The sequence below is a fragment of the Poecilia mexicana genome, unplaced genomic scaffold (genome assembly GCF_051168715.1).
Source record: "Poecilia mexicana isolate PSO_F unplaced genomic scaffold, ASM5116871v1 scaffold_4, whole genome shotgun sequence".
NCBI lineage: Eukaryota > Metazoa > Chordata > Actinopteri > Cyprinodontiformes > Poeciliidae > Poecilia > Poecilia mexicana.
In genome coordinates, this window is record NW_028263373.1 from 9,862,389 (window position 1) to 9,874,692 (window position 12,304).

General features: G+C 38.4%; 2 protein-coding genes across 2 annotated transcripts in view; both read right to left on the reverse strand.

The window, feature by feature from the left end:
- Nucleotides 1-629, reverse strand: part of ell (elongation factor RNA polymerase II) — a 39,460-nt gene extending 38,831 nt beyond the window's left edge. The window contains exon 1 of the mRNA XM_014991510.2: nt 457-629. Within this exon, the coding sequence (XP_014846996.2) occupies nt 457-591 (135 nt within the window). The 5' untranslated portion in view covers nt 592-629. The remainder of the gene's footprint in view (nt 1-456) is intronic.
- A 1,750-nt stretch (nt 630-2,379) lies between these two features.
- Nucleotides 2,380-12,030, reverse strand: fkbp8 (FKBP prolyl isomerase 8). The gene is made up of 9 exons (XM_014991511.2): nt 11,893-12,030; nt 9,307-9,577; nt 8,761-8,930; nt 7,878-7,966; nt 6,555-6,775; nt 5,955-6,127; nt 5,797-5,874; nt 3,921-4,055; nt 2,380-3,599 (listed from the first exon to the last, which is right to left on the reverse strand). The coding sequence occupies exons 2-9, from the start codon at nt 9,542-9,544 to the stop codon at nt 3,513-3,515; spliced, it is 1,191 nt and encodes a 396-aa protein (XP_014846997.1). The 5' UTR covers nt 9,545-9,577; nt 11,893-12,030; the 3' UTR covers nt 2,380-3,512.
- Between the last annotated feature and the right edge of the window lie 274 nt (nt 12,031-12,304).

Genomic DNA, 12,304 nt, shown 5'->3' on the forward strand with positions numbered 1-12,304 from the left:
AAGGTCTGCCAAACATTTCTTTGCAGCTCAACAAAGTTTCTGGAAGCATCGACACATGACAGCCTAGATTCTCCCCTCGTTGTCAGTTTAATTCCCAACTCATGTTGGGGCGAATTAAGTTAAAACTGTTGCGCAAACCAAACCAAACACCTTAATCCAATGAAATAACCATTGAGGCTCTGTGTTGAGAAGCAGCGAGCTTGATAAATGCGAGACTACGGTCAACGTGAAGTTTAAAAAAAAAAAATAGCCTCGCTACAACATTTCCAACTCAAAACAAGACAGACTTTATAAACCAAGCTGCAGTGTGTTTCAGCTTTGAAGGCAGCGGCAGACAGAGCGGTGACTGACCTCCCTCTGCCTGCCTGCCTGCCTGCTTCTGTGTCTGTCACTGCCGACAGGAAAAGAGTTCAGACCCGAACCAGAATGGCACGCTGCTACAAAGAACAAAATTACCTTGCTGCTCTGAAAGCCTTCAAGCGCCCTCAGCGCGCTGTCAGTGAGTTTAACGTGAAAGACGGTGACATTACTGCCGTTGCTCACTCTTCCACAGGACAGTCCGTAGCACTGCTCCTCCTTCAGCGCCGCCATCTTACCCACCGTTCCCACACTCTGTCGTAAACCGAGAAGTCCCATTGCTTTTCATTGAATATTCAGTGGCTGGTCACTGATGAAGTCACTGATCTGCGAGGAAGCCAGTACAGTTACATTTACTAAAACCGTATGCTTTTATATAACAACGTGTCTGTTATTAAGTTAAATTAAAGGAATGTTATATGGAATATATATCTTTCTGATAATTGTCCAAATAAATACTTTTTTTCCTCAGTGTTGCGACATTATTGTGAGTACTTAAAAAGTTTGGTGACCTCAAGTAAAATGGATTATCGGGTGATGTATGAGTATCCTATATCACTTGGCGCAACTTTAAAATCTTGCTGATATTTGTTTTTACTTATCTGCACACTAGCCACAAAACCGAATGCCTTTTAAAAATAGAAGTGGTGTAAGGTCCCTTACATGGGAAGGACATAGAGATTTTATTATGCAGTGTGAAGCAAAACAATTTGTCAAGCTACGGCATCATACGTTTAGATTATAAGTAACAGCGGTGACAGAATAAATAATGTACGTTTCCAAAGAAACAAAATTAATTGAAATTAATTTTTGGATGCATTCCGTCCCAATTTTCCTACAACTGACAACGATTAACTTACCATCCAAAATGCATAGCTCTACTTTTTTTTTCCAACCAAGAAAACTTTAGTATTATTTACAGCCTTTAACAAAACCAGAGTTTCACATTAATTTATCTGAAATTACTGAAGTACTTATGCTCATCCATTTTACCTCAGTATGTTTACTATAATCATTTAACTCTGTGGACCCAGAAGTTGGGGGTTGCAAACACAACTTAGATACTCTTAAAAAAATAAAAATAAAAACAATATATGAAGACGTGAACTAGTCTCAAATAGTAATACAGTTTGGTTGTTTAAACTCTTAGTATTGCCATCTGGATTTAAATTGACTGACTAGTAATGCTTGTATGTTTAACCAATAGATTGGGGTTACTCTATGGAAATGAATTTGGAAAATTTGGGAACCACTCATCTAACTTCAATAATTTTGTTTTACCAAACATTTCTTATACAAATAAAAATGTACAAAAGCATTTTTGAAGAATTTCAACTATTATGCTACAGACTTTTCAAAAACCTTCATCAAAAAGATACAACTTAGCCAACTTTATAATTTATGAAATTTTAAAACACTATAACAATGACATTGTATTTTAGTCAGTTAGATGTAGCTTAACATTTTTCATTGCCATTTGTTTTAAGAAAAACTTCCCTAAAATCTTGAGTTAAATAAATAAATAAAAAAAAACAGAATCTAAACTTTTTCCGTCCAGAACTAAGGATGAGATTAGTCGAATTATGTTATACAGTATCAATATTGTTGGTCTGAAATCACTGATTTTCTGACTTTGTTACAGGCCATTGAGAATGGATGTCAAACTTCCTCCTCAGTGCAGACACCAATTTGACCCTGCAGTAATCTGTCGGAAGCAGGAAAGATAGGTCATCTAAAACATGCATACAATGTGAACAGATATCCAAAAGCCTTTGGAATGTCAAGACTTATCAGTTCAGGGAAATGTTCAGCCAGTGACTTCTGCTTCTCTTCTGTATGAGAAAAACATGACTCAAATGTATCTGAATGGGAAATGTCCCAGTGAAGCGTCTATATAATTAACAGTAGCACTTTTAGTTCCTCTGATATTACAGATTTAACCAATTTAACCACAGCTGGACATAACACAACATTTCATTAGTCAAGAATAGCTAATAATAAAAAAAAAATTAAAACAAACAATATTTTCATAAGATATTTATTTGTAATCAATACAAAAATTAAGAAGAGCAAAGAATGCCAGGAACTCATCTGAACAGTTATTTTGTTGGCATGATGCGGCTTGTGGCTCCGTTGCTCTGACATCTACTCTAAGGACACCACACATTTAGCAGAGTCACGTTTCGGTTTTGGAATAAACAGCATCAGAAAATAACTTACAAAAAAAGAAAAAAAAAGAAAACTTATGGTCAGAGTCAGAAACACTTGGTCATTGAATAATATAATATTAAATTGAAATTAAATAAATCTTCCTTCAGCTACACTCCTAACAATATTTGCCTGTAATAAGCTAGCTAGGATGAAAAACAGTTTTCTTTTTTGTTTCAACTTTGAAGCCACTGTCAGTGTTACTTCGATAAGACTGCAGATCGTTAGGTTTTATTTAACTGAAGTATGTTGCTTGGCGTTTATTTTTACTCTATAGTGTTAGTGAACAGTGAAACAGAAAACTACCTCATCAAAAATCAACTGCATAAAAGCTGATCAACATAAGGTATTCAGTTTTGGACTGCTTTCAAAGTGTGTTGGGATTACTTTGGTCAGCTAATGTATTTATATATAGAATCTGTATAAAGTGTAAACAGGCCATCGCACAACCAACTATCTTGCTATCTTATGGACCTCAGATTACAGGGAGCAGTTTGAGAGGAAACACTGTACCATAAACTGAAATCACATCACCTGGATAATAAATATTTTACAAGCGCAATCTACTGCTGTTAAACTATATCTCAGCATAACTGGCATTTTATTTTCTATGTGGTAAAAATATCTTCCGTCTCGATCTGTTCTCATTTTGTCTTTATTTCAAACAAGCAGTTCCTCACACCGACTACCAAGAACAAGGAAAAGCTGGAACAAAGGTTAGATGCACAAACCTATACATCTACAAGGTTGGAAACAACATTTGCCCATATGTAATTATTAATAATCGTCACATACAGTTCTCAAACATAGTAGAGAAAAGAGTGTGACAGTGAAGAGGCGATTCGCCACCTGACATTTCCACCTCCTTTCACTGAGGGTGGAAGGTGCCGCCAGATGTGCTTCAGTGTTTAGGCTCTCCCCACTGCGTTCGACTCTTCTGGTTCACTTCAGTTTCTGGCCGCTATGACAACAGATAGAGCTACTCCACCAATGGCCACAGCAGTCGCACCAAAGAGCCACTTCCAGCTGAGACCCTGCGGATAGACGAGCATGGGGTGACTCGTGAGAAGGTTGAAGTCATGAGGCAACAAAAATGGACCAACATACACATGCTGCAGCTAAGCCCAAAAGAGTCAACATGAATTAGCATCCCTTTATCAATGATTGACTATGTTTACAGATGCTTGAGCAGATTTTTTAGAATAATAATAATAAAAAAAACTGCACCCAAATACAATTTTCTTAAATACATTTGATCAATTAGAGTTGATACAGAGAAATTGTATGATTGATTAGTGCAAAAAAAAAAAAAAAAACTGGTTTACAATGCAGCTTTATTTTAAGGACTTTCTTACCCATGAAGACTTGGCTCTGGATTTTGTCGTGCCGCTTTTTGAAGGATTTCCTAACATCTTCTTGTACATGGCCTGCTCTGCTCCCCTCTGCTCTGAGTGCTTCTTCACCAGCTTGGAGAGCTCTGCATGAATTGTCTGCATAGAGAGAAAAAAAAAGCCCCAAGAAACAAATTGATGATAATGGACCCAGTTCAAACATTGCAGATGATAACTAGACATTTAGCAATGCATGGTTGAAATTACTGGTAAAAGAAATAATAACTATACACCAATTTAATATGACTAAACACTGGGAAAACGTTAGCTCTGCTCTGCTGGGTTCCAAGAAATAACAGGCTTCCATTACAATAACCAGGCTGCAGTTTAGCCCACATGTCCTCACAAATATTCCAGGATCTGACTTCAATTATTGTTCCAATAAAAGCTCCGGTGTGAGTCATTTCTTTGCTCTTAAAGCTCTCGAGTGACTAAGCAAATCGGTCTTATCAGACAGAAAATGTTTATGCTCAGTAATTGCACTTCATCACAAAGACTGAAGAAACACCACTCAGAGTTTACAGAAATATTTACCCGTTACCAAATTAATATTATGAATTAAGTGTTCCTGCACAGACCTGTGGGAGAAAGGCATCGCTCTCTCTGCACATATTTAGCTTTTGTTTAGTCATTTTTGCTCCCAGTTATACATTGAAGGAAGGGACAGTGTTTAGTTGTAAAATCTAGTGAAAGTGGTCCATGTTATTGTAGGATTATAAAACTGACAGAACAGTGGCCGGTTCCCAAAGGAAAGGACAAAGTGGGATAAACAAACATGCGATGTCCTGTTTGTCCAAACTCTGTGCCGAGACAGCCAAAGGCAGTCTAAACTGGAAATGTCAAGTCTGCGTGTCATTTTAGGAAATTAAACAAACCAGACAAATAAATCTTCTCTCGTCAAACTTGGAGGACGAGGGGTGTGGCAAGCTGACAGAGTGACAAATGTAAACAGTGATGTACGAGGAGCATTAGCAACGTCTTTTCACTTCCTCCCCCAGCTAAAAAGCACCTTATTGATTTGAACGACTGTCATTAAAAGGGAAAAGAGTAGAGATGTTTACTTTGGTATTACAAATGAATCAGACCAGCATCTGGCTAATGTGTTAAATCTTACTATTGCAAAGAGTGCACAGAGATATTTATTAAGGATTCTCTTAGCCATCAGAGGCTTTCTTTGATGACACATAGATTTACGGGGTGCCACCCTTAACCAGTTGTGTAGACCCAAATATTTTGACAGCCTTGTTAAAACAAAACTAGACTTCCTTTCGGTTCAGTATTTTTCATCCCTGAAACTCTGCAAAGCTAAGGCTTTATAGTGTAAACTTTCTCAACATCTTCAGGTTGAATTTCCCACAAATTGCATGATTTAACTTCCAAAATATGCACTCGCCTGTAAACGAGGCAATTTAGCGAACGTGCATCTGTCCAAAATGAAATGGTACCTTTCATTACACAGCATGTGCAAGCAGGAAACTGGTGCACAGGCCATGTGCTGTGCAACAGATTGGTGTAGGACTGACGTGGGGAGCTCTGGGCATCAGCTACGATGGTGCTGCAGCTGATCCAAGAAGCCCACACACTTGAAAATACTCCGGTAAGTGGCCTTATATAGCCAAAGAACCTTATATAGTCGGCTGTATGAGCAGAAGAGAACCCATGGATAGGCTTTAGATACGGCCGGGGTGCAGGGTGAACCTATTTACAGCAGCAACATGAAAGCAGATCCTTTGAAATGATGAATCAGCGGTTCACCTTGCACAGCAAATTCATTCATGTCTTACCCAACGGCACCATCTAGTGGTCAAAAGGGAGGACTTTTATTTCTAGACGGACTTACCTTGTTGCTTGGTTCCAGCTTCAGCGCTTTCCGCAAGGTTTGAATGGCCTCAGTGTATTCGCCTTGCAAAGCCAGAACCTTAATCGAAAACACACACCAGATAATGCATGACTGTGGCAGAGTTCGGCAGAGCGTGGAAGGTAAAGGAAGAGCGATACCTTGCCCATGCGGAAAAGGGCTTTAATGTTGTCCGGCTGGTGCGCAAGAGCAGAAACGCAAGATTTAAGGGCCGCATCATAGTGGTCCAACTTCAGCTGAGAGGCAGCCATGTTGTTCAGACACTTGACTTTGACGTCCAGCAGTTCCTCCTCCTCCTCAGGACTAATGTCAACTGGAGCAGAACAACAACAAAATAATTACTAAAACCTGAAAAAAAAAGAAAAAAAGAAAGAAAAATCCCCCTCTTATTCAAAAACATGAAAGGGTTCTCAATTTTTTAGCCTCCATTCTGATAAAAAAAAAAAATGTCTATGTAATAAAAACAAATTTAAAGAATTTCAAGCTGAACCCAAAACATATAACATGGCCAATTTATTAATTTTTTCTCATGTGGCTTTTTGTGTGTGAAATAACCCACACAGACAAAAACAGTCCTCAAGACAAAGGTGGGTTCTAAAAAAATTAATTTCAACATTAAACTAAATAATTACAACTATGATTTTCTTTCTATTACCAAGCAGCATTGTGACATATTTTACATAACGTGAAAAATGGAGAACGTTTCTCTATGACCCTTGACTCCTCGCTGTTTAACTCACCTTTGGAGTTTGACTCTGTAATCTGCAGGGCAATGCTGTATGAGTTGACAGCAAAAGCGTAGTCTGCGCACTGATAGTGAACATTGCCCCGCTCTCTCTTGCGGATGGCCAGTGCAATTCTGTCTGAAGGCGGCATCAGCTCCACGTCTGGCGCGTCAGTAGCTCCCACCAGTTCCACTTCTAAGGACAGCTGTGCATTAGGGGGTATCTCGGGTTCAAGGCTGGCGAGAAAACAAGACACCGGTCCAGTGAAGGGAAGCAAATGAAAAATACCTGGATAACTTGGGACAATTTCATCAAATAAGAGGAAATATTCTCACTGGCTTCTGTTGATGTCAAAAAGTTGGAATTTCTGGCAGGATGATTAACTTCAAGTTAAATATTATTGTAAAAGTATACTATTAGCTTGATTTAAATATATGTATAGAGGCTCGCTGTAAATTTCTAACATATTCTCGGTCACACAATGCTAAGTTAGCAAATGCGTAGTTTTCTTGTCACATTACAGCTGCAAGAAGATGCTGTTTTTAAGCTGCCCATTTGAGGTAAAACGTCAATGTCAATTTCATTGTATGCATTTGTCTTACTGTTGTTTTATGTGTTTTATGACCTCAACAGTGTTGCTAATGTTGGTGGTATAGAGTAAAGTGAGCTGCTGAATATTCCTGGGTCTTCTTTCCTCCCTGCTACGTCACTATTGTAAGTTTGGTCTTGGTGTAGTAACTCACCTGCTTAAATAAATAAAATAAATAGGACATTTTCATAAGCAACAGAGCTTTTTTCCAGGGTTAAAACATTTTAAAAAACTGAACTCATGAAGGCAAAAACAACAACAACAAAAAGTCAGTATGATTTAATCGGTGAAATGGACTAGTTGACATCATGGAACAAGACTTGCTAACAACAGGATTCCTCAAGCATGCGCTGCATTTCCTTTGCAACACGCCATATTTACAGAAAGTAATTTACCATTTTTGAAAATAGAAAAGTGCATCTCATTTTGGCTTTGTCTTCTTTTTTGTTCAACTGGCCTGAAACTGCAACTCTATTTGTAAATATAAGCAGATTCCTCTTTTAGGTCACCAGAGCAATGAAGCTAAATGACAAGCATTAGCTGCTTACAGCAAAGTAATGTCATTTACAGCAAGGCAGAGTGGCTACTAAATATTCCGGTTAAAAGCTTTCAGTCAGTAGACAGATATGCTCACGCATATGGATCAAAAACAGATTTTCCAGCTTTCCTGTCTGAATTGTTTTCAAAGCTGTTAAAATACACTGGACTTGTTCAAGATTTAACACAGGTTCACAGCTATGTTTTCCTACCTTCCCCTGGCACCATATGCATATTTTGCATCAGTGTGAATGAGCGCCTTCTCTCCCATTTCCATGAGCTGCACAGTCAGATCCAGTGCCTAAATGGAAGGAGAAATTACCATGAAATAAACTTTCATCACAACTACTTTGATAAATGTCAAGAACGCAACAGCCCGGCCACTGCCGTCCTGTGCAAATCTGCTCAAAAAAAAAAAAAAAAAATGAAGTTCTTGCTTCCAGCAAAGTCTGGGCTTTCTCCCCTCGACTCAGCTGTCTCCGGTCAATTTTTGATCAGACCAATCGGCGAACAGAAGAAGTCGTAAACGATGACGTCAATTTTCTGCACTGCCTTAGAATTGTAGTCTGCTTGTAGTTTTATCATTGGCAGAGGAGGAAGTGAACAAGCAGTTCAGTCCGTGTTGGTCACGTTTCCAAATATTGAATTAACATTAACGACTGCCTCACAGGCAAACATTGGTGACTGGGTAAAATTTTAAACTTCAACCCAGCCCAAGCCTCCAGGAAGCCATCGTTTCTCAATAGCTGAGGGCCCAGACCCTCTGTACGAAGCAAAATGTAGTACAAGCGGCTAGTAAGGCAAGCCATAAAATACACTCACTCATACCCAAGGACAAATTAGAAATATCAGTTAACCTAACTTAAAAGTCATGTTTTTGGGTGGTGAGAGGAAGCCAGAGTACCCAGAGAAAACTCAAGCATTTACAGGGAGAACATGCAAACTTCCTGTAGAAAGACCTCAGGCCAGGATTCAAACCCAGGGCCTTCTTGCTGCGAAGCAAGAGTGCTATCGACTCTGGCATGATGCATGCCTTATAAAAAAAATAAAAAAAGAATAAATAAAACTTAACAAAACCAAAAAAATGTTTTGTACTTGAATGACATCGCCGTCCCCCAGAGTAAACGACAGATTATTTTGCTCCTCTACAAGGGTTCCATCCATCAAATGTGTTCTCAGATTAATTTCCACATCTTGTCCTTTTTGAGGTCGGCTAGCTCGCCCCTTCCCTGGCTCCAAGACTTTCTTCTTAAGCTGGTCATTTCCTGCAAACAACGTAAGTGACATTGTATCAGAACAAAACGGAATGCTTTCTGGTGATTATGGAGCAACAAAAGGCTAAAAATTGGTTTTGTTTAACACTGTGGAGATTAGAACTCATTCATACAAAATGAAACAAAAATGACAACAACAAAAAAAAAAACAGCACAAAAAGCCAAACGTTTGAAGTTTCAGTACAAGTAGCTGTGAAATCTGCAGTTAGCTTTAACCAAATTATGTCTCATTATTATGTGGGCTGTAAAGCAGCTTCCATAGGGGCATATCCACATGCTTGATGGTGCCACTAGCTTTAAAGACTGAGTAAAACTCTCCAGAGGAATGTAACCTGCTGTGTCCTGTCATCCTACAGTTCTCACATACCCAACACATCCAGCCATTCGTCCATTTGTGCTGAAGCCTCAGATTCTTCCTCTGCATTTTTGTTTTCTGCATTATCTGCTACATTCCTATCCCCTCCCCCAGCATCTTCCAAAGGAGGAAGGTCATCATCGATGTCTTCTTCGTCTAAAACCTCAAAGTCCTCTCCACTGTCCAGCAACGAGGTTTTTCCACTTTTCTTGGCAGATGGAGCATTTTCATGGGCATCTGATGCGTCCATAGTCTCCACTTTTCCAGTCAATAGTGCATCACTCTGTCAGGCAGAACAAAAAACAATGCAGTTATATGCATTTGAGATACATATTTAGATTTGGGTTGCGATCTTAAGAGATGAAATTTCAAATCACTGCTTGATTCAATCAACCATAAGATATTTACCTAAATAGCTACATAACTATTTTATAAAACATTCTACAGTCTTTGTAAGTTGTAAATAAGTAAAGTCATAGGCGTAGGAAGCGGGGGGGACGGGGGGGACATGTCCCCCCCAATATTGGAGAGAGTCACATTCGTCCCCCCCAATAATTTCACCGCAGTTGCGAATAATTTTAAAATCTTCCACTCGCGTGCTTTTATTTTGAAGGCGCACAACAGCGCATTCAGCGGAGCGCTTCCTGCCCCTCCCCCCTCTGAACGGCTCAGCGTAAAGGCAGCAGCAGACGGAGTCAGAAACTCCGTTTGAAGGAGGTAAACGATCTGTCAGGAATGTTGCCATGAATATCGCTCGTTTATAACATCTTGTTGTCAGTTTACTTTCATATATAGAACTAAATCTTTTTGGTTAAGCCGTTTTAATTCTGGGATAGTCACATGTCCAAAATTTTACTGCTAACTTTGTTTAACAGTTAGGTAGTCTAGTTACAATGATTTATTTAATCAGAATGAGACTGAAACAGCAGCGAAATTAGCCTTTTTATTATTTAAAGTGAGCAACACCTGATCATACCCGTTCACTTAACATGTATTTACATATTATATTATATTATATTATATATTTAGGAGAACAGCAGTGCTAGAATGATGTTGAAGAAAGGTGAAGAAGCTCTGGTGAGGTCTTCATTTAGTTTATTGAAATATGTATTAACTGTTTTTAATTTTTAAATAAACTATTTTATTATGAGAGGAGCAGGTCAGGGAAGACATAGGAGAGCCAGGTGGAGTTTCAGAGTGTGAAGATATAAAAATTATATTAATTTCAATAAAACCAGAAAGGAGAACAGGAGGAGACTGATGTCAGGTTGATTTCTTTCAAAGTTTCAATATTTTTTTCATTATTTCCACACCATAGGTTAATGGTTAGGAGACAATAAAAAAGTGCTTGAGGAGAGGTTTAAAAATAAATTAATGAAAATTTTTGCTACACAGTAAATAGAGTTGAGATGAATAATAATGTATACATCTGAAAATTAAGTTGTGTAAATTCTCATTCTGTATGATAAAAACATACTTTTTATATTATATTTTTATTATATTTAGTTCACATTCTGACACTGTACATTACTGCAGTGTCTGTTGTAAATCCATGAATCCATGCAGGAACATCAGGCTGCAGAGAGTCAGAGGGAGGCAGAGACAGAAACTCATATCTGTAGATATTTTAGTTAAATGTTTGCGGGTGAAAATGACAGGGAAATAAACATTTAGGCTTTTTGCCTCAGTGTTTTTAATGGATCTTTGGTAAGTTACTGAATGCAGGGCTGGAAAGTGAGACTGAGTTAACAGTGAGGAGCTAAGGTGTCTGTTAGACGTGAAAAGTATAATTTTTATTTATTTTGTAGCTCAAACTGTTGCACTGATGTAGAGAGATGTTCAAAAAGAACAAAACTTGTTTTTTAGATTTTATTTTTGTTGGTCAAACTGCTGTATTGAGTTTAAAACTGCTGAGTCTTATTTTATGAGCTGTTTTCTACTTTGGTTTTAGAAAGAGGTAGAACCTGTTCAATTACCAGTCAATTTATATCAAATCTGTTAGCCTGTCTGTGCTACCAGAGTATTTAGCTTGCTAGTTGTGAGGCAAATGCTAAAGTGAGTGTTCATCCTGGAATTACGGTCATTATACTATGCATAATTTTAATCTGATTATTGGATTGTAAATAGTAACGTGTTAGAATACTTGTTACTGAAACAAGGGTCAGATTAGAGTAACGCATTACTGATGTGTTGATGGCATAAATAGTTTGACATTTCTGCTTAAGATATTTACTGATCTGTCAGGTTTCCGATATGCGTCCCCCCCAATGACAGACTCGTTCCTACGCCCTTGAGTAAAGTACTAAAAGGCTCAGAAGAACATACCACACTTATCCGGTTAACTGACAAACAGAAACAAGCTTTCTAGAAGTTTCTAACAAGTTACCTTGCAGCCAAACCCTCAAGCAGCTAGCAGGCTAACAGATTAGCAGAATACAGTAGCGTTAGCTGTTAGTCTCGATATGAGCTAGCAAACTGTCAGTGAACACCAGAAGACCTTTTTCACCCTATTTAGCGACGTACTGCTGTTTTAATAATTTCAGAAAGTAAGAACTCGTCTAAGTCATTCATTAAATAAAAAGAAAATCCACCATTTACCTCCAAATAACCTTGTTTTGGTCCCGAGTCGTGTCCCCCTTACTTCAGTTTAAGGCAGAGAAGTTAGCTTGCGCATTGTCAACACGACAACAATTATATGGGTTAGTGGTAGTGTGTGCTCAACATCGTACTGACTTCAACAAAGCAGCAACCTTCTTCCGGTTGACCTGAAACTCCTCCTTCGTGAGTGTTGAAAGTTGACTGCGCACACACACACACACACACACGCACACACACACACTCTCCGGACCGTGGTTTAAATGTTTTATTATTTTTGCTGATTTAAAAGCAATCAAGTGTAGAATGGTGAATAATTAAAGACTGTCGAAAAGAAGATGTCTACTTTAAAGCATGTAAGAAAGCAGAAGTAAAGACACCGTATCTTGAACATTTTGGAAATACCATCTCCAGA

Excerpts from the sequence above, each read along its gene's own strand:
- fkbp8 (XM_014991511.2), bottom strand. The coding sequence starts at position 9,544 with ATGGACGCATCAGATGCCCATGAAAATGCTCCATCTGCCAAGAAAAGT. Across the intron at positions 8,931-9,306 it reads CGAATGGCTGGATGTGTTGG|GAAATGACCAGCTTAAGAAG; the intron begins GTATGTGAGAAC and ends CGTTGTTTGCAG. Across the intron at positions 5,875-5,954 it reads CCCTTTTCCGCATGGGCAAG|GTTCTGGCTTTGCAAGGCGA; the intron begins GTATCGCTCTTC and ends TTTTCGATTAAG.